General features: G+C 44.6%; 2 protein-coding genes across 3 annotated transcripts; both read right to left on the bottom strand.

The window, feature by feature from the left end:
• Positions 1–233: 233 nt before the first annotated feature.
• Positions 234–5,347, bottom strand: rnf183 (ring finger protein 183). Its single transcript, XM_068736348.1, has 3 exons — positions 5,186–5,347; positions 642–4,457; positions 234–526 (listed from the first exon to the last, which is right to left on the bottom strand). Exon 2 carries the CDS (start codon positions 4,395–4,397, stop codon positions 3,456–3,458), a length of 942 nt encoding a protein of 313 aa, XP_068592449.1. The 5' UTR covers positions 4,398–4,457; positions 5,186–5,347; the 3' UTR covers positions 234–526; positions 642–3,455.
• Positions 5,348–6,325: 978 nt separating this feature from the next.
• dhx16 (DEAH (Asp-Glu-Ala-His) box polypeptide 16) lies at positions 6,326–19,123 on the bottom strand. Of its 2 annotated transcripts, XR_011105312.1 has the most exons (22): positions 18,885–19,123; positions 17,657–17,859; positions 17,309–17,544; positions 17,007–17,184; positions 16,847–16,903; positions 16,440–16,694; positions 16,117–16,350; positions 15,611–15,802; positions 15,344–15,454; positions 15,044–15,159; positions 14,339–14,549; positions 13,933–14,031; positions 13,215–13,367; positions 12,601–12,741; positions 12,268–12,430; positions 12,050–12,168; positions 11,310–11,377; positions 10,275–10,437; positions 9,637–9,798; positions 7,416–7,589; positions 6,851–7,073; positions 6,326–6,754 (listed from the first exon to the last, which is right to left on the bottom strand). XR_011105312.1 is itself a non-coding variant. In XM_068735144.1 (21 exons), exons 2-21 carry the CDS (start codon positions 17,852–17,854, stop codon positions 6,945–6,947), a joined length of 3,159 nt encoding a protein of 1,052 aa, XP_068591245.1. In that variant the 5' UTR covers positions 17,855–17,859; positions 18,885–19,123; the 3' UTR covers positions 6,326–6,944. The 2 variants fall into 2 exon arrangements, 1 of the variants encoding a protein (XP_068591245.1); XM_068735144.1 differs by having other exon boundaries at positions 6,326–7,073.
• Between the last annotated feature and the right edge of the window lie 413 nt (positions 19,124–19,536).

The following is a 19,536-nucleotide window of genomic DNA, read 5'->3' on the forward strand; positions in this document are numbered from 1 at the left end:
TGGAAAGAAAACGAGTTAATCTTTCAGAAATTCCTCCACATTTCTACAGTTTTTACTCAGACTGGATTGGAATATTTATGTATCGTAAGATGTTTTACTTTTACTCCATTCCATGTTTGTAAAATATGTTTTTGTGCAAATCGTACAGGCTTAACAATAAATGTAGGCCACCATTATTTGAATAGTCCACCAGGAGGCCTATAATACTTTAAGTAAAATGTACAATGCATGTGTTTCATGTTTCTCAGGTATTTATTGTTCCAGTATTGCTTACTTTTCCTCGAAGACAGAAAAATGCTCTAAAAACAACCTGTTGTTTTCTCAGTTCACTGGGTTGAAGTCCAAATGTGCCTTGTGCCTTGTGAAAGTCAGGTGAAAGTCAGTAAATAAGGACAGATCACAGTGAGTATGTTGGTGCTGCGGCCTTGGACTCTCAGTCAGGTCTGTCCTCCGGGATCATTTGTCCAGAGCCTGAGTTTTCCTTGGAGCAGGTGAGGTCAGTGGGATTGTGGGTTTGTCCACTTGCCTGAAAGAGGACGTGTAAAAAAAGAGAAATCATCCCATGTGGTCTATAGTAACACAGTAACATACATGTTTAGTTCTCATTTTAAAGCTACCACACTAAGTCTCATCACGCTCACCTGCAGGCCGTTGTCTCTGGTGGTCTGATGCTCTAGAGCGTCACGAGGGCTGCTGCTGGACCTCCGCAACACCGCCAGCTTCAAACACATACATGCTGACACCAGAGCAGTCAAAGACAAGCAGGTGCTCTTCGCCGTTGACCGGCCAGTTAACACGATAGACGGTGTTTGTCCTGCACGTTCCAGCAGACATGGGGACATTATGGACACTTTCAAAACTGGGAATTCACCGCTGTTCTCACCTAATACTATTTTACAGATAGCATATGTCTCGCATTTGATCTTTTGATTAATTTGAGAGCAGTTCTCTATTCGAGGCAGGCTACATGTCGGTCTGCGTGTCAGCTGACGCGCCAGCGCGTTTTGGACACCGTGCACAGCTGAGTGCGGGTCCCCTGCGGATTGCGAAAGTTTTGGGTGACATAATTTATTAGTTTCCCTGGTATCTTTTTCTCTCGACGTTTTGCCATCCACCCTCGGCCACTTAAACGCCACAGTCAGCCTTCTTCCCACCAGAACACGGTCTCCTTGCAGAAAAGTCTCCCACGCTGACGCCTGGTTCCACCGGGTGCGCTCAGCTGGCGAGCCGCCGGTCAGCGCGAGGCTGTACGCCGAGGTGGAGGGCCGCTTGGTCGGCGGATTCCTGGTCAAGATATTCCCCCGACACCGTAGAACAGCCGTCAAGGCAGAGGCGGAGGGAGTGGAAGCCATGGTGGTCGATAGTATCCACAACAGACTTCTGTTTCAGGACTGTCTCCTTGAAGTGTTCTAAAGTCCCAGCTGTCACACAACGTATAGACCTAAAGGTAAATTTGCGTAAGGAGTGGATTAGAGGAGGGGTGGGGGGGATCCTTTCTGCTCTAGGGCACCCGACCATATTTGCCTCGATACTCCGGGAAGGGGGCTCAGGTGGGTGTGTCTTTAAGCAGTGGTGGGGAAAGCACTCAGTAGAAGTCCTGCATGTGCAGAAGTATCAGCAAAATGTGCAATACAACCTATTTTCTCCACTGATCACAGTGGTGGAATGTAAATACATGAACATGTAGGTAGTATTTCAATTTCTCCTATATACTTTGTACCTCTACTCCACTATACTGCAGAAGAAAACGTGTACTTTTTTCCCTTCACATTTACTGATAACTTTTCACATTTTACATTTGTTACTTTTTTTTTGGCTTGTAACTCACAATACAAAAATAGCAATGGTGGCATGTTACTTAGCAGTTCCACATAAGTTGGTTTAATTTAGGCAACAAAAAGAAGAAAATATAATACAAATACAACACAACTTTAACGAGCATCATTGTCATTTTTTTCCCCTTCTTTTTAGAACACAAATCATTTCACAACCTTTTCTTGTACATACGGTTAAAACAAGCTGCAGCTCGACAAGCTACAACAAAAACCGTTGCTTATTCATTGATGCTTCAATGTTAATAATAAAGGGATGATAATACCTCGGTCACACGGGCCTTTCTTTCTGCAGAACGAGTACTTCTACTTTCGATACTATTACAAATGCAGGATTTGGAGTATTTTACATTAATGTACATTACTGATAAAGGATCTGAACACTTCTTGGCTGATCATCATCCTCAGCTTTTTATGTAAAGTCTTAATCTGCAAAGATTAAAACAACTTTTCCATACATCACTATCCAACATTTATCCTGTTATTTTTAACATGGCTTTAAGTTTAAAGGTGGCTACTGAACACTCAGATGTAGCACATAAGATGAAAGGCTGCAGGAGAGACTTAACATATGACTGAACTTATTTCCTCTCATGTTATTCCTGCAGTTTGTCGTGGTCTTTCATAATTTACCCTCCCACATGTTTTGGCCATCCCACACCAAAGAGCTGGATGGCACATTACCGGCGATTGGCTCACTGTCAAAACTAACAGCCGCCCTTTAGTAGCTCAGTAAAACGCTATGAACGTATGCCGTCAAACAGGTTTGTCAGGCAAACAACAGAGAGGAGCGGCTGGGTGAAAATTCAGAATTCAAGCCCCCCCCCCGTTCACCGGTTTATTTACACCACCAGAGGGTATCAGGTGTCTAAAGAAGACATGCAGGTTCCCTGAAAGGCATTTAGCAAAAAAAATCAGTTTTCACTAAATAGAGGACAAGAGTCAGGACAATGGACAGGAAGTCCTCCTCTATACTTTACTATACTTTGATTTTTTGATCATGTGTTTTGGAAATACGGAGAAATGAGTTTTCAAATTCTCGAAAAAATGCTTTATTTAATGATACAATGGGAAATTAAAAAAAAGCCCATTGAAAAAAATACTTATATACAAATATATAAATCATCTTTGGCTATGTACAAGGAGTTGGTCTATAGGAACCCTGGACTGATTATGGAAATCAGCCTGATGCACTCAAAAGACACACAAGTCCTTTCATCACAGAGTTTAGTGCATTTCATCATTTACAGCAGATTAATCATCGTGGACAGTTCCTTTACACGTACAGTATTTCTGGCTTTCACAGTAACGAAAAACATGTTCAGGAAAGAGCAAAAAAAAAAAACATCAACAAACAACCATACAGGTTTGCTGTGTTTATTGCCCATATGTGCAACTTCGAGCCTGTGTGTCCTCTGTCTAAAAAAATGTTGCCGCCCTTGTTTTCCTTCATTTCTTCACTGCATGTGAACCGGACGGAATGTGTCCCGATGCTGAGCTTTTCCTTCACCAAGAGCACACAAGGAGGCAAAAAGGATCACTGAAAATCACAACAACTTTTGTGTGATATCTGTACAGCCTGTCCTCCCCTGTCCCCCCCCCCCCCCCCCCCTTTTCCGGTTTCTATCCCCCGGAGTCTGGGGGACGGTTTGACGTTTGGTTCCCTCCATGACCAGGCCTGTGCAAATTCGGTACAATCACAAAGGCCAGAATCCCCACCAGCATGAGCGCCACAGTGATGGTGATGATCGCCGCCACCACGACGTAGTAGCACTGGTCCGAGCGGAACAGCCTGCGCAGGCGACCTCTGACCCTGTTCGGAGGCCTGCCTACGTCCACCACAGTGGCCGGGGCTACTCCCTGCTCCAGTGCACTCAAGTGGAGGTCACCCCCTGCTGTCACCGGAGCATCCTGGTTCTTTTTAGGCAGGGTGAGAGACTTAGGGGGGCTCTTGGGAGGGGGGTTCTTCAGGAGCAGTTTGCCCTTGCTGCGCTTGAATCGGATGGACAGCGCCCTCTGCATGTCTGGTGGGAGCTTGCCTATGATGTCCTGGTTGTTGCCCAGGCGGGGCAGGTCCCGGCCGTGGGGGAGCTCGGTCATCTCGCGGCACACCGGGCAGCACAGCGTCTTGAGCTCGGGAGAGGTCACGTTGATGCGAGCGAGGCACTCCAGGCAGAAGGTGTGACCGCACACCAGCAGCTTCGGGGTCCTGAAGATGTTATCGTAGGTGCAGAAGCAGATAGCGCACTCGGTGTCCTCCACATCATCCTCGGGGGGCTTCACCTTCCTCCTGGCGCTCTCTCCCTCTTTCCTGTCCCGTCCCCGGGCCTCCTCACTCCTCCCCCGCTGCCTCCTGTCTCCCTGGTGCCGGTCTCGTTCTCTCCCCCTGCTCCTTTCCGCCCTCTCTGAGTTGGTGCTCCTCGATCTCCTCACTTTGGCAGGCTTCTCCTTCCTCAGCACGTCCTCCTTGCTGTTCCTCTCTTTCTGGCTGAGCTTGGGTTTGACGTTGGGGGCCTGTCTGGCTTCGTGGCCGTCAGGCCTGCGTCCCTCCCTGTCGTCGCTCATGTTGGTGGGATGATGCTAGAGGTAGACTTGGAATCAGAGTCACGGTTCCCCCAAAAGGAGCTGAAGAAGATTAAAGCTTTGATAAGTTTACTGGCTCACAGAAACCAGCAGAGCAGGAAACAGACTGCAGGAATGCACCTGCACAGCCTGCATTGCTGTTTCACAATGATGAAGCAATAATGCCATATCTCTTGCTATCTAACATCTCTATTGTATTATAAATGCTATCCGTTGATTTTATTTGATTTATTCAACATGCATGCGGTGCTTTTGCTTTGATAATGTGTCGCTGTATTTGTTTAATAGGCTTTCCTGCACAGAAACCATCAGCAAACACGAGAACTGCCGAACTGGAAGTTCTTCACATGAGTAAATAGGGATCTTTATTATCCTGTGGTCTTAGTGGGTTGAAAGTTGTGAAGTAAAACTACTCCGAAGATGACACTGGTGGGTCACACAGCTTCATTGTTTTTGAAATGTCGTAGCAAACCATCCATCATACTCATCTAACTCACAAAGTCAGTCATTAACTCAAAAGATTTTACCCGGCAGGAGGCACACAGTCAACATTTTAGCAGCTGATTTCATTGAAATTGTGGAAAAATACATTTTGACATTTGCGACAAGTTCAAATTTAGTTGTAAGTTTCTGTTTATTAAGGATTTAGGGGCTTTAAAATAAGTTTGGCGGTAAAGAAAAAAAAGCAAAGACCAGGAAAGTAAATTATTAGACTTGTACACACACACACACACACACACACACACACACACACACACACACACACTGACCTGCTGAGGTAGATGAATATCGAATCACGTCGTCAAGAGATGACCTCACAAGTAGAATAATCCTTTTGTGTACCGGTGCAGTAGAAACATGCATCAAACTTCATTACGGAAGGAAAAGCAGCTTAAAGCTTCACTCTGGAAGTCTTTAGGTCGCTCTGCAGTTCTGCTCTCCTCCTCGTCTCTTTCCTCTCATATCTTGTTTTCTAATTGTAAAACAGCGCTGCCTCCTCCTCCTCCTCCTCCTCCTCCTTGCCGCTTCCTCCTCCCCTTTTCTCTCCTCTGGTCAGACCAGTCGGACCTGCTCAGGTGAGCCAGGTTTTTAGTTTTTTTTATTGTGTCTGTGTCACATTTGTATAATATCAGGTATCTGATGCGTGTCCCACACACAGCAGGACACATACCACACTGCTATAAAAGTATTACTTAGAGGCAGCTCTGTGTGACTACAGCTGCACGTTCTTATTGGTCGATTACATTTCAGAATCAAAACTCATATAGCTGTTTAATGTCAGATATTAGTGATGATAGAGAAGCACATAAGAGTTTTACTCTGTGCGACATGAATCAAGAACAGCAGCAGTGACTGTTGGGGAAATTCCACTGCGGCTGCCTGCAACAGTCCTATCAAGACTGCAGGCATCGGCACCTCATACCTGTCATAGCTGCACCGCTCTCTTCACACTTTGTGGGTTTACCTCCCAAACTAGACCAGCAGCGTAACTTAGACTGTCACCACAGCACAGTTACACCCTTTCCACCAAAACCACAATTAAATGCATGTTAGGGTCAGAACTGATTTGAATATTAACAGCATAAGGAGTTTTGTTTGCTTTGTCAAACAGCTCATATTTAGCTTCTTTTTTTTTTTTTTTGAATTAGTTAAAGATGTCACATCTGTATCTTTGTATGCTTTGATATTGATTTTGTAAAACATCTCTCAAAAGCACACGCAGGCCTTTTGTTGCACAACCAGCAGGACAATAGGAGGACAGCAGCCTCTTTGAATGCTGCGTCTAAATATAACGAGTTGAACAATAGTAGTGAACTTCCTGGTGCAATTATAACAAGAAGGCAACCTGAGTTGAAAGGTAGTAAATAATAGACTAATGGCTGAGCAGCAAACCAGGTCACAAAACAAAGTGGTTGTAAAAACTTTATTGCTGTAGAAAAAAAAGAAGAAAATAAACAGGATAAGCAGCCTCACACAAGAGTGAAACTTATTATTTAGGAATTAGTCTTTTCAGCTTCCTCGGGAATTTGCACACTTTAACAGTGTGCTGGTTTCACAAATACTCAATTGGACTCAACAAAGAGCCTGGTGGTCGTTGAAAAGCACCTGGAAAACAAAGCCACCGTCTCGTTCCTCATTGAGCTTTAGGACCCACCCAGTCTCAGATCAGGAAACTCAGATCCAAGTGCATTCATGTTTCCTTGTTGTGGCCCAGCTGACGCAGCCGGTTTATGATTAACCCAGTGAGTGACTTTGTGACCCACTTCTCACTGGACCCGTCCCTCTGCTCCATGTGTCCGTGTTCAGGCTACTCTGTGCAGCCAAAATGACATCTCAAGCTACAGCAGAAAACAAACATGTGAAGACAAATGTAGCTGCAATTCCACACTTTTCTTCTTTATTTTTTTTTTTTTTATAAAAATCAATGTCATTACTTGTTTTACTTTTACTCTGCCCTGAGAGGGGAAAGGAGTGTGCCCCCTGCACTGTTTCTCTTCACCAGCTGTCCCCTGAGCCTCGGCCCTCTCTTTAGCCCAGCTCCTCTTTAGCTTTCCCCTGCTTGCGGGGCATCTTCTTGCTGCTGCTGTCCTCCAGCTCTTTGCTCTTGTAGTAGTGAGGAGCCACTTCAAGCAGCCAGCCGCTGTCTATCTCAATCACCTGTGTGCAGAGGGAGGGGGGGGGGGGGGGGGGGGGGGGGGGGGGGGAATTCATTTATGTGTGGGAATAAAAAAAAGAGGCAGTTAAATATTGTCCAGGAACACTTCCTCTTTTGTGTGCTGTGTCATACCCACAAGACACTATTCTGTGGAAGCCTTTACCCATGAAAGGTGACACTACGTTATTTACATTTTAAACAACAGCTCTTTCTGTGTTTCATGTTTGTCTTCCACATCAGCCGCCGAGCTTCTGAAAAGCAGACTACTACCTATCATCTACAAACAAATATTTGCGGGAGATTTTTTTGGCGAGTATTTAAAAGCAAACGGTGTGACGTCAGACCTGTCTCATGAACTCCTTGGTGGTGAAGACGAGCTCGTGGTAGATGAGCCAGCGCGGCTGCTCCTCGAACAGACAGCTGTTGGGATGAACGTAGACCGTCTGCTGGTGCTTCACCGTCTTGTAGCCGCCTTTGCTCAGCCGCGCCGTGTGGTAGAAATATCCCGCTGTCACCGCCTGGGAGAGGGACAAGAGAGGGCCAAGAGAGGGCCAAGAGAGGGCCAAGAGAGGGCCAAGAGAGGGACAAGAGAGAGACAAGAGAGGGACAAGAGAGGGACAAGAGAGGGACAAGAAAGGGACAAGAAAGGGACAAGAAAGGGACAAGAAAGGGACAAGAAAGGGACAAGAAAGGGACAAGAAAGGGACAAGAAAGGAACAAGAAAGGAACAAGAAAGGGACAAGAGAGGGACAAGAGAGAGACAAGAGAGGGACAAGAGAGGGACAAGAGAGGGACAAGAGAGGGACAAAAGAGGGACAAGAGAGAGACAAAAGAGGGACAAGAGAGGGACAAGAGAGAGACAAGAAAGGGACAAGAGAGAGACAACAGAGGGACAAGAAAGGGACAAGAGAGAGACAAGAGAGAGACAAGAGAGGGACAAGAGAGGGACAAGACAGGGACAAGAGAGGGACAAGAGAGGGACAAGACAGGGACAAGAGAGGGACAAGAGAGGGACAAGAGAGGGACAAGAGAGGGACAAAAGAGGGACAAGAGAGGGACAAAAGAGGGACAAGAGAGGGGTTTATTAACATTGATGGTAAAGTCAGGGGCTGAGTTTTGAGGTATAACTTGCTAACATAACATGCTGTGACTTGCTTGTTGTCAGTATATTAAGAACCGCATATTGTCGCTGTCCTGTGAAAACAATGCATCTCAAGAACAAAGAAAAAAAAAAGCATTTTTGTGACGACGCTTTTGTTTTCAAGTAGGAGGATTTTCTCCACCCAAAAGATTCAGAGCTGCTTTTCCAACCGCGTTTTCACAGATGCACACAAACTGTTCACACCTGCTTGAATCCAGGCGATGTTGGGTGCGTTCAAGAAACTAATGCTTTTAAAAAGGGACAGTGTGAAAATGAAAACCGGCTGACTGACAACATCTGTCGTACACTAGTCCAGCTGGTGGGAACAGCAAATCTACATTTGTCATTTCGCCTTAAAATACAGAAAACATTTTCAAATGACTCATTCACTTTCGTTGTGTCTGCATGTCAGCATGGAGACGTCGGTGACGCCTGGCTTACAACAAGGAATACACACACACATCCTTTATGGATAAAACTCAAAGACTAATAAATGTTTAGAAAAGTCGCATAAAAGAAAGAAATATAAAAATAAAATGACACATTTTCCTTAGATATTAGCTCTATATTTGTTTCATTATGTATTAACCTTTAATTCATTATAACAAAATAAGTTACAGGATTGCTTTTGCCTATTTGGCTGCAGGATATTCGACACAGGCAAAGGCAGCATGTGATGAAAGAAGGCGGAACCCGACTATTAAAACAAACGCCCTTTCTTATCTCAAATGGTTTAGGGGTGCGTTCACAGCACATGGACCCTGATATGAGAAGGCTGATCACTGACTCTGTTCGTTGTACTTTTAATTTGAAGAACGAGATCTTTTTTTTTTTAAACTCAGTATTTTGATAAAACTCTCTTGTCCCAGGAAGCATCCACCCGCTTAGTGTTCTTGGTCAGAATCTGAGGGTGACCTTTCACCTCCTTATGGAGACATACAGGGTTAAATTCAACTTGAAGGTACAGCAGGATATTCCAAAATATGATCACGCTGATGGTTAAAGCTAACGTAAACAGCTTGCGGTCTTCCGTGCATTATTAGTCGGGTCCCTCACCGGGTCCGGTTTCAAACACTTGTCAGTCATTGAGCCGGCGTTGAGCCTGAGGTGGAGTCAACAGCAAACAAAGGAGCAAATATTGACGAGCGGTGTTCGAGGCACCATCTTCACCATGTTTCTGGAGTCGCTCTTGCGGGCCACAGGTTGAACTCTTCAGTGCTTTTATATCTGCTTTTGACCATTGTCGCGATCACTGCAACTTCCTCCCTTTGACAGTTACAGCCCAACTCACTTCTGTCTGCATAACATTCAATCTGACTAGCAGCCATGTTCACAAAGACTCATATGTAGAGTACATCCTCTTTGTTAAAACCACAAAATCAAGGTTCCATGTTTTTATCAGGGCCTTTCTCCGTCTCACTGACCTTGCGGATGGGCAAGCTGTCTCCCTGGGAGCTCACCACCTCCACCTCAATGCGGTCCATCAGACCCTCCAGCTGGTCCCTGACGTCCCGGGCTCTCCTCATGGAGCGGAACTGGATGAAGTTCTCGTAGCACCACTGCGTGGAGTAACCGCTCTCCAACCACTGCGGGACAAAGACACCATTAGCACAACACCTGTGTTCTGGACTAAAACAGTGGTTTCCAACCCGGGGATCTGCACCCCCCACAAGGGGTTCTGCACCCCCACAAGGGGATCTGCACCCCCCACAAGGGGTTCTGCACCCCCACAAGGGGTTCTGCACCCCCACAAGGGGTTGCAGGATAAATCTGAGGAATCGAGAGATGTGCAACAGGAGACAAAGCAGAAAAACACATTTCTGCTTCGCAAAAAGTTGCTTTTAGACACAAATCATGAGCACTAACGCAATTCCTATTGCTCAATAAATACCAACACTAACTATGGCCCAAATGATTTATGTCGAGCTGAAAGAAAACCTCACTGACAGTTATGCATTGTAAGCTTTATAAAGACAGGATTTATTGCAGGTGGATTGCATTGCATTAGATGAAACAGATTGGTAAGTGTTATTTAGCTCTAACTGCTGTTAGCAGCTGGTACCTGTGTGTAGACGTTGAGCAGCACCAGGTGGTCTCCTCCTGGCACCACGAAGTTCATTCTGGCGTTGTCGGCGTGAACCACTTTGTCTTTGGGCCGGTAGAAAATAGAGTTGTTTACTGACAGCATGGCGGCTATCGTCAACACTTCCTCTGAACACTTGTACCTGAAAAGGGAAGGGAAATATAAATAGAAGTAAATGAACATGCAGAGAGGAATAAAGAGAAGGCAGAGAAAGCAACAACAGTAATCATCCACCCTTTACTTTGTTATGCTTCAACTTATACAATCTTCCTAACCTGCATTCACTCAATAAGTTGCCAATTTCTCTCAGGCCATGTTCTCTTTTTCAAACATTTGTTTTCTTTATGTGCGTCGTTCTTATTCAGCAACTCACTAGTTTCCTTTATATTGCTCAACAAACATGTCACAAAGCTAACAGTACAAAGGGCAGTAAAAAACTAAATCATACTCATATTATTAATGCATGCAGCTCACACACTGGACAGATTCAACTTTCTTCTTCAAAAGCACTGAACTGTGTCAAAATAAAGAGGAGGTATACCAGGCCAAATCTCTATTTGAATCTGAATATTGAATTTCACAATAAGTACGCAGCTTTGATCTCATTTGTTTAGTCATGTTTAACCTTATGAATCAATTCCTCTCTTAGAGATACATTATGAATATTCTCCTGCATGAAGAATTGATCCTCAAACCCATATTTACAACAAATATAAGTCAGATTTTGCTCTTTATCCCATTTAAATATTATTTTTGACTCGTCTGTTATTGTCCATATACATCCTCACCTATAACCTGGCAATACAAATCCTATTGAAAAAGTTTGAGCATATGAGCAGCATCATGAGCCACGACCCAAAACTCCAGCTGCATAATCAAGAACTGGACGAGTGCAAAGCCTGGAAGAGTTTGGTCAACGTCTCTAATTGATTAAATGCATCTTATACTTCATACAGGTGATGCGTCCTGTCAAACGAACATGAGAGTGAAGACTTCATCAGACTGGAGACTTACTGTTCAGAGGCCAGGACCATCTTGCTCAGCATGGGGTCCACCGGGAGCTCAGCCATCCTGCGACCCAGCTGAACCCCGACAAACAAGAACAAACAGATGAAGACATTTGACTCCAGTCATTAAATAAACAATAACCTGCACTACGGTATAGTCACCAATGATGCAGTCATCCACACACTCTGAAAAACATCCTCACGCCCTTGATAATCATTGATAAACAGTAGCGAGCGAGTCATCTCATGTATCAGCACTTTTCGTCAAGGAAGTGACTTTTCAATGCTGCCGGGAAACAGCATCAGTAGCCTCAGGTATGTACAAAATGCCACGCAAACACACAGACGGACATTGTGACGATGGACATGGATTATGCGTGTCAAAGCTAAATGTTTAGTATCTTTTCTGTGAAGTTAAGAATGTAAAATATATTTGTTCTGTTTGCTTATGAGCGATTGGTCTGGATGAGCAGGATGGAGTGGGGGGGAACAATTAACACGCTGCTTATTGTAACTGGTTAATAAGACAATAATTGTGGGAACTTGAATGATTTTTGGAGGGGGGGGGTCTATACCAGTTTTTCCTGAGCTTTTTGTCTGGGGACTCACTTGTCAATCATGACAAACCATTGTGACCCACTTCCCAATTTCACCCCTTTCCCTTTGTTTTCACATTTCCATTTGACACAGCGTCATTATAAAGACGTCAGCTATAGCTGATAGTAGGTGTGGGCCCTGGGTTTGTACCTTGGTGAGCTCTCCCAGGTGGTTGAGCGCTCCCAGGGCGTAGAGCTGCTCCAGCGCTAACACCAGAGTCTCATGAGGAGGTGGGTCCATGAAGTCAAAGTGAATCAGGTCATTGATGCCTACAAGCAAAAAGTATTAGCTTATTAGACCCTCACAGCCTCCAAATAACACCACGGCATCATTGTAGTAGTCATTATATGAGCCCCGCCTCTCCTCACCTAAACTCTTCAGCAGCAGGACTACATTCCCCAAGTTGGTCCTCTGAATCTCGGGCACCGTCGATTCCTCCATCTCGTGTTTGAAGGCCCAGGCTGTGTAAAGCCTGAAACATTTCCCAGCAGCCACTCTGCCTGCACGGCCTGCTCTCTGGTTGGCCGAAGCCTGAGAGAGAAACAGTAAAAAAAAAAAAAACAGGAGGAGGTGGCAAAACGTTTAGAAACCAATACAGAGGGCGACAACGCTCTCATACACTATCACGACTTGTAGCCTGAGTGAATGAAAACATCACTACACCACACCTTCCCGCTCTAACAAGAACAGTGGGCAGTTACCCGTGAGCAGGGCGTAACGATGAGCGACTCCATGCCGGTGCGGGCGTTGTAGCTCTTCTGTTTGCAGAAGCCTGGGTCGATGACGTAGATGATGCCATCTATGGTCAGCGAGGTTTCTGCTATGTTGGTAGCCACCACCACCTTTGATTGACAGGGAGAGAACACACAGTGCCGTGAAATAACTGTGAGTAAGCGACGCCTAAACAAACTAGAAGGAAGGTTAAATCCGGCTGTGTAACGACGGGAAGAAAGACGTGATGAAAACATCAAGACAAGGACTTAATCTGATGAACTCTGTTAAAAGAAAACTAGGATACCATGTCTCCATACCAAATAGAGTCATTGTACTACAGCGGCCTCTATTGGTGAATAATAGCATTGACATTTAATCTGATTTATGACACAACCGATCCAGAAAACAGATAGCAGAGAGCCATTGTCTTCATTTAGGTCTCCCAAAGAAACAAACTTGTTGTCAAAGTCCACTTTGTATTTTATCTGCCATGGTGAAATATTAATCCTACAGTGACCCATCACATCCAGAGGAATCATTGTATTAGGACACAATAACCGTTCCCCACGTATTCTGCACAGGAATGGGGACGTCGTCTCACCTTACGGGCTCCCAGCGGAGTCGGGTTGAAGATCTTCGCCTGCATGTCCGACGGCAGGTTGGCGTAGATGGGGAGGACTAGCAGCTCTGCTATCTTAGAGCCGAGCCGCCTGCATCGCTCCTGGAGCAGCTCGCAGCACGTTTCGATCTCCTCCTACAAGAAGCACAAGAGGTTTAAGAGTCGACCGACACGCAAAGAAAAAGAAGAAGAATTTACCCTTCGGAGCAACATCCCTCACTCCCACACTTGTAGATCTTTTAATTCTTTAGCGACACTGATGTGTTTATGTTCTGTGTAATGAGCATTATTAAAGGAGACATTACCTTTTTTTATTATCATCAATAACAATAAAATCCACAGACTTTTACTTTGGTTGGCTTCTAAATATATAAACCTCTACTTGAGCTGGTTCCTTCTCATCTGCTAACATGTAAAAAACTAAATCAATACGGCCTGCACCCTCAATATTCTACAGATGTTGGTCCCCGAGTTTCTTTAAGATCTTGAAGAGGTAAACAAAGATACTTATCTGTCTCCAACATACAGGCTAAATAATTGTGAGGTAAATTATTTAGTCCAAAATCAACAAAACCTATGCAGAAAATGCACACAACATAAGGAGGAGGAGACCACCAATCTCCCATTATAACCGGGTCCAAAACGTTGACTCTCTAGACCAGACCCTTTAAGAAGCCCATGCTCGATATATAAACTATACCTGTCCAGTGAGGAAGACCAGTACGTCTCCGGTGGGCTGGGTGACGTGGATCTGTAGCACCGACACCACGCAGGCTTCCAGGTAGTCTGCCTCTGGAGCCTTGAGAACACAACATCAACAGGACGGTTTGGTTTTTGGGAGCAGTCGTTGTCTGACTGAGAAGCTGAACAACATTTGTTCTTTATTTCTCTTCAAAATGTTCTTTAAATGTACAAATGTCCATAAATGAGTGAGAAAACAAAAGAAACTGGGAGTAATGTTTTGCTTTGTAAAGTAGCCAGGAAAAAAAGTGTTTTTATGTCCCCGTTTCTTTTCCATTTAACAGCAATTAATCACCAAATATTTAAAAAATAAATTAAATAACTACTATATTAAGCATTGCAAGAATATGTTAGTTCTTTAGTACCTTGGTGTAGAAGATGTCGACGGGGAACCTCCTGCCGGGGATCCTGAAGACGGGCGCGTCGTCAAAGAAGCAGGAGAAGCGCTCGGTGTCCAGAGTGGCGCTGGCCACCAGAACCTTCAGGTCGGACCTGAACCTGGCGATGTCCTTAATCAGACCGAACAGGATGTCTGTGTGCAGCGTCCGCTCATGGGCTTCATCTATGATCACCACACTGGGGGGGAGAAGAGAGAGAGAGAGAGATAGAGAGAGAGAGAGACAGACAGAGAGAGAGAGACAGAGAGACAGACAGAGAGAGAGACAGAGAGAGAGACAGAGAGAGAGCGAGAGAGACAGAGACGGAGACAGAGAGAGAGACAGAGACAGAGAGAGAGAGAGAGAGAGAGAGAGAGAGAGAGAGAAAGAGAAGGAGAAAGAGAGAGAAGGATTGAGCACAACTCGTACAGTTACACCGACAGGTGTTCAATGAACATTCACGGACGTAGTCACTAGAGATGTGAGAAACGACGGAGAGGAACTGTGGGAAGTTTAAGGGCAGAAAAAGACGTGAGGAAATTGGGATATCAGGCAGTGGAAGGTAAGAGATGATAAAGTAAATACGGTGCCCGATGATTCAGAGACACTTGTCCCAAATTGAAAGTTGCATTTGCAACGTGTGATGAGGAATATTTTCTGAACAGTGACGAATGACTCCCTTCTTTGCATTACCTGTAGCTGGCCAGGTCGGGCTCGGTGAGGAACTCTCGGAGCAGCATGCCGTCCGTCATGTACTTGAGCACTGTTCTCTCTGACGTGCAGTCCTCAAAACGAATACTGTAACCCACCTGCATGAAGCAGTGAAGAACGATGTGAAAACACTGATTCAGGAAAGAGTCAACAATACTCTGAAATAAATAACGCATGCGAGAAAATAAAAATATTAGACAGCAGCACTTTGACCCATCTAGAATAAATATAATTAATATTAAACTATTACTGAAGTGTGTGAGAGAAATGGGATCGGCTCACCTCATTCCCGAGCTTGACGCTCATTTCCTGTGCCACTCTGGACGCCACTGACATGGCCGCCACTCTGCGAGGCTGTGTACATCCGATCTTCATGCCTCCGTTTGAGTAGCCCTGAGAGAGGAACAATAGGTTGACGGGTGGAATCATAACTGACGTCTGAATCTGTACTTTTCCTCATTAGTATGCAGTAATGCTGACTTGTAGTCTGGACTGTAGTTATGTATGCTGGTCATCTATAATGCCAGTATATGATGATGTTGTACTCACGTCTTCCAGGAGGTACTGAGGGATCTGAGTGGTCTTCCCGGAGCCCGTCTCCCCCTCAATGACGAGAATCTGGTGCTCGCTGATGGCAGCTAGCAGGTCCTCTCTGTAGGGGAAGATGGGCAGGCTGCGGCGGACCTCCTGCATGGACTGTTTCTTCAGCTCCGCCTGGGACAGAGCCAGGGCCTCCTGATCCTGAACACAACAGGGTCAGAAGAACGGGTTCACTTTGGGCCGACATACCGAATCTGACCACTAGGTGTCGCCCTTGACTCAGCAGTTGTTCTCCCCAAGACCTTAACTCTCAATAGAAGGTGGATTCAGGATCTAAAAAGAAAAACTACATTTCCACACTGAATGATAAATACTACTGGACTGCAGATTAAAACTGTGACAAGAAGAACAAATGGACTAGACAAAGTGTTTTAATCGGTTACCATCAGTGGAAAAGTTAAATATACGAGGCACAAATATTGACAAAGAAGTAGACGGTACCAAATGAACCCCACCTGCTCCGTCCGAGTTCCCTTCATGGTCATGGCAGTGCTGACAAATTCGATCATCTCCTCCTCCTCCAGGATCAGCTGGTACCTATCCTGCTCCTGCCTCATCCCTTGCTCTCGCTCCCTCTTGGCGCCGAAGCTGAGGGAGGCCGTCTTCAGCCTCTCCTCCTCCCAGCGGCCTTGCTCTCCTCCCAGCTCCATGGGACTTTCCTCCAGCTCCAGGTCCCTCTGGGGCACCTCCTGGTCAGCGGGGGGAGGGAAAGAGGTGACCAATGGAACCAATGCACACTTGAGTGGGGGACTCAGTATGTGACATCCCTCGTTCCTACCTTGCTTCTCTTCTCTTCTGGCATGTAGTATCTGTTCTTCCTCTCCTCATGTTCCTTGGCACCGGCCTTTTTGTAATCTTTGGCCAGGTCCCGCAGGGTGCGTTTGTAGTCCAACTCCTTTTTCTCCCTCTCTGTCAGCTCCTCTGTATGGAAAAGGTACTCGTCGTCATTGATCTCTGCCTCCAGGTCCTCCAGCTTCTCTGCCTCTCTCTTCTTTAGATAATCCCAGCGAGAGCGCTTCCTCAACTCCGGCAACTACAGAAGGACAGAGGAAGACAAAGGATCAGAAACTTCAGTACATAGTTCGAATTCTGGTAACATCATATTCTGACACCGAGGAGTGCAGCAATTAAGAGGAATTCACGTGATTGCGACAAAATACGAAGATGAAGTAGAAACTGGTCTACCATGTTCTTCTGGTCGTCTTCAGCCATCTTCAGCCTCTTCTGAGCTTCCTCATAAGCCTGGAGAGAAAAAATAACACAATGAAGGTGTTTACCTGCATGGCATTGTGGGTCATCTTTGAAAAGGATGCATGAGCTGTAGTGTAATTCCCTCTCCTCCCACCTTTTTGTCCGTCCTCTCTGTTATGTTACGGGTCTTGTCTTTGTCTTTCAGCTTCACTCGCTCAGCAAACGCATCTCTCTCTTCGATGTCCTGCTGTCGCTCTCTCTCCTCCTTCTCCCACTCTTCCTCTTCCTCTTCTTTCTTGGGAGAATTGGGGTCCCCCTGGCCTGATTTGCCCCTGATATTGGAAAAGAAAATGCATCAAACCGCTGCTTCTATACAAGGTTTAGAATAGATTTTATATGATCTTAAAAGGCAAAATAAACAAGCTAAATAAAATCAGCATAAAATATCTGGATTACCTTTGAGGCGCTTCGTCCTCACTCGACGACGCGCTCTCTTTCTTCTTTCTGATGTGCTTCCTCCTGTTTCCTCTGTCTTTGTCCTTTTTCTTCTTCCCTTTCTCCGTTTCCCTCACAGCCTCGACATCACTGTCGCTGTCCTCCAGTAACGTGTAAGTCCGATTCTTCTTGTCCATTTCAATGGCTTCCCGCTCCATCGCCCGGGCAGGTTTCTCAACAACCTGCTTGCGAGGAATCTGTAACACGTGCAGCGGTAAAAGATTGTTAGAGGTTTCATTCACACCATAACGTGTTGTACTGAAAATAATAATAATAATAAACAAATAAAGGAATGACGATAGAATATACCTTGTCAAAGAGCTCTTGCGCGAACGCAACCACACTCGGTTCGATGTCAATCGTGCCCGTCTGCTCGAGGCGATCCACAAAGTCTTGAGAACTCGAGGCTTTCCGCGCAGTGCCGATCATGAATTGAGACACATATCTGTCACTCAACCCGAGGATGTCATGGAGACGGTCATTCACCCACTGCTCTAGATTGGCCATGGTGCCTGATGAGGGAGCACAACACAAGGACATGGTTATCCACAATACAGGTGAAGGTGTAAGAAGCTGCCGGCTACATCCAATCATCCAAAGATCATTTATTTACCAGAACCTGATCCCAGTCCAAAATAAACAACCCAGCAAGGGTCTAATGCCCGTTAGGTTTTCTCACCCTATGACATTTAAACAGCTCATTGTACAAAAACTGGTTGAGACTTCATGTTACAGAAGCACTAGGGCTAAGTGGGGGACAGATAAAATACCCATTTGAAATGAATAAATCAATAAAAAAACTATAAGCTACATACATTGCAATACTTAGACCGTATATAAATATATAATAGACACATAACAATTTCACACCTCATTCACAGAGTTTTGTTGCATGATGAATTACAAACTGGATCCATTGCATAAAGTCTGAAATCTGATCGAGACTGAGTACCACAGAGTACACTAACAGTACATGTACTAACACTACATGTACCACAACAACCATGTGCAAAAGTTTATAGTGTCAGTCTGGTGGTACTGGACTACATGTCCTTGTAATTTACATACAGGAGGGTGGTGGGATATTAGAAACACCTCCCAATATAATGCAGTTCAGTACAACACATCACTGACTGAATGCTAATAAATATAATTGAACAAACACCATCAGAAAACTTATGATAGGCATCATAAAAGTAGACATTATGGCAGAATACGCCAAAACATGTTTTTAATAATTTAAGTGTTTGTAGGCACGGGTTAATAATATAACATAAAATCAACAAATAAATATAGATAAAATGTTATTGAACCCCAGGGGAAAATTCACAAGCAACCCAGTAAATAGCGTTAAATGAAAAATTAGCTCAACTGGTAGCAGCTACAACATTCAAGTGCTGAACACACGAAAGTAGCAATAATTGTAACCAATAACATAATTATTCTGAAATGGATTGTTTGTCTTTATGAGTAACGTTAATTTTAACTACTTTAAGACTATTTATATGCCAATGCTGACATACTTTTAGTAACTTACGTTGTTGTTGTGGCAGAAGTAGCAGGCTGTTAGCTAGCTAACTCCGCTAACTCCAGCTACAAAAGAACCGTTAGCTTGACTTGTAGCTCACGAGCTTCCGGTCCGGACACTTAATCGATACATCCCTCCATCGCCATGTATAAATATATATTTGTAGATTTATTTTTCCAAATAAAACACAACATAAATAAAATTATCAACATATGTTTTGCTAACTTAGCTCAACGCACGCTGATGTCGGAAGCGGAAACACGTCATGTAAAAAAATGCTGCGTGAACAGAGAAGCTCCCGCGCATACTGCCCCCATGCGGCCGATTGAAAAACAACAGCAGACACTAGTGAACAGAGTAAATTACGAAAATATGTGACAATTAGTTTTTGCATTTTGTATTAGTTCATTGAAATGTTACATTTAAAATACAAATGAGGCTGTATATTTTTGAATGTGTGCCCACTGCCCAATATGTATACATTTCCGGAAGAGTTGTTTTATTATTTAATTGGCAAGAAAAAAAACACAATATGATAAGCAAAAATTAACTGACTATAAACTGTTCCAATAACATGCTGGTTTTGAATTTGAATCGCTCCTGTAGACGTCATCTGGCACAGTTTTTGTCAACCAGTGATGAAACATATTGGACACATTTT

The sequence above is a fragment of the Cebidichthys violaceus genome, unplaced genomic scaffold (assembly GCF_023349555.1).
Source record: "Cebidichthys violaceus isolate CVI_PGR_0920_01 unplaced genomic scaffold, fCebVio1.0.p SCAF_7, whole genome shotgun sequence".
Lineage (NCBI taxonomy): Eukaryota > Metazoa > Chordata > Actinopteri > Perciformes > Stichaeidae > Cebidichthys > Cebidichthys violaceus.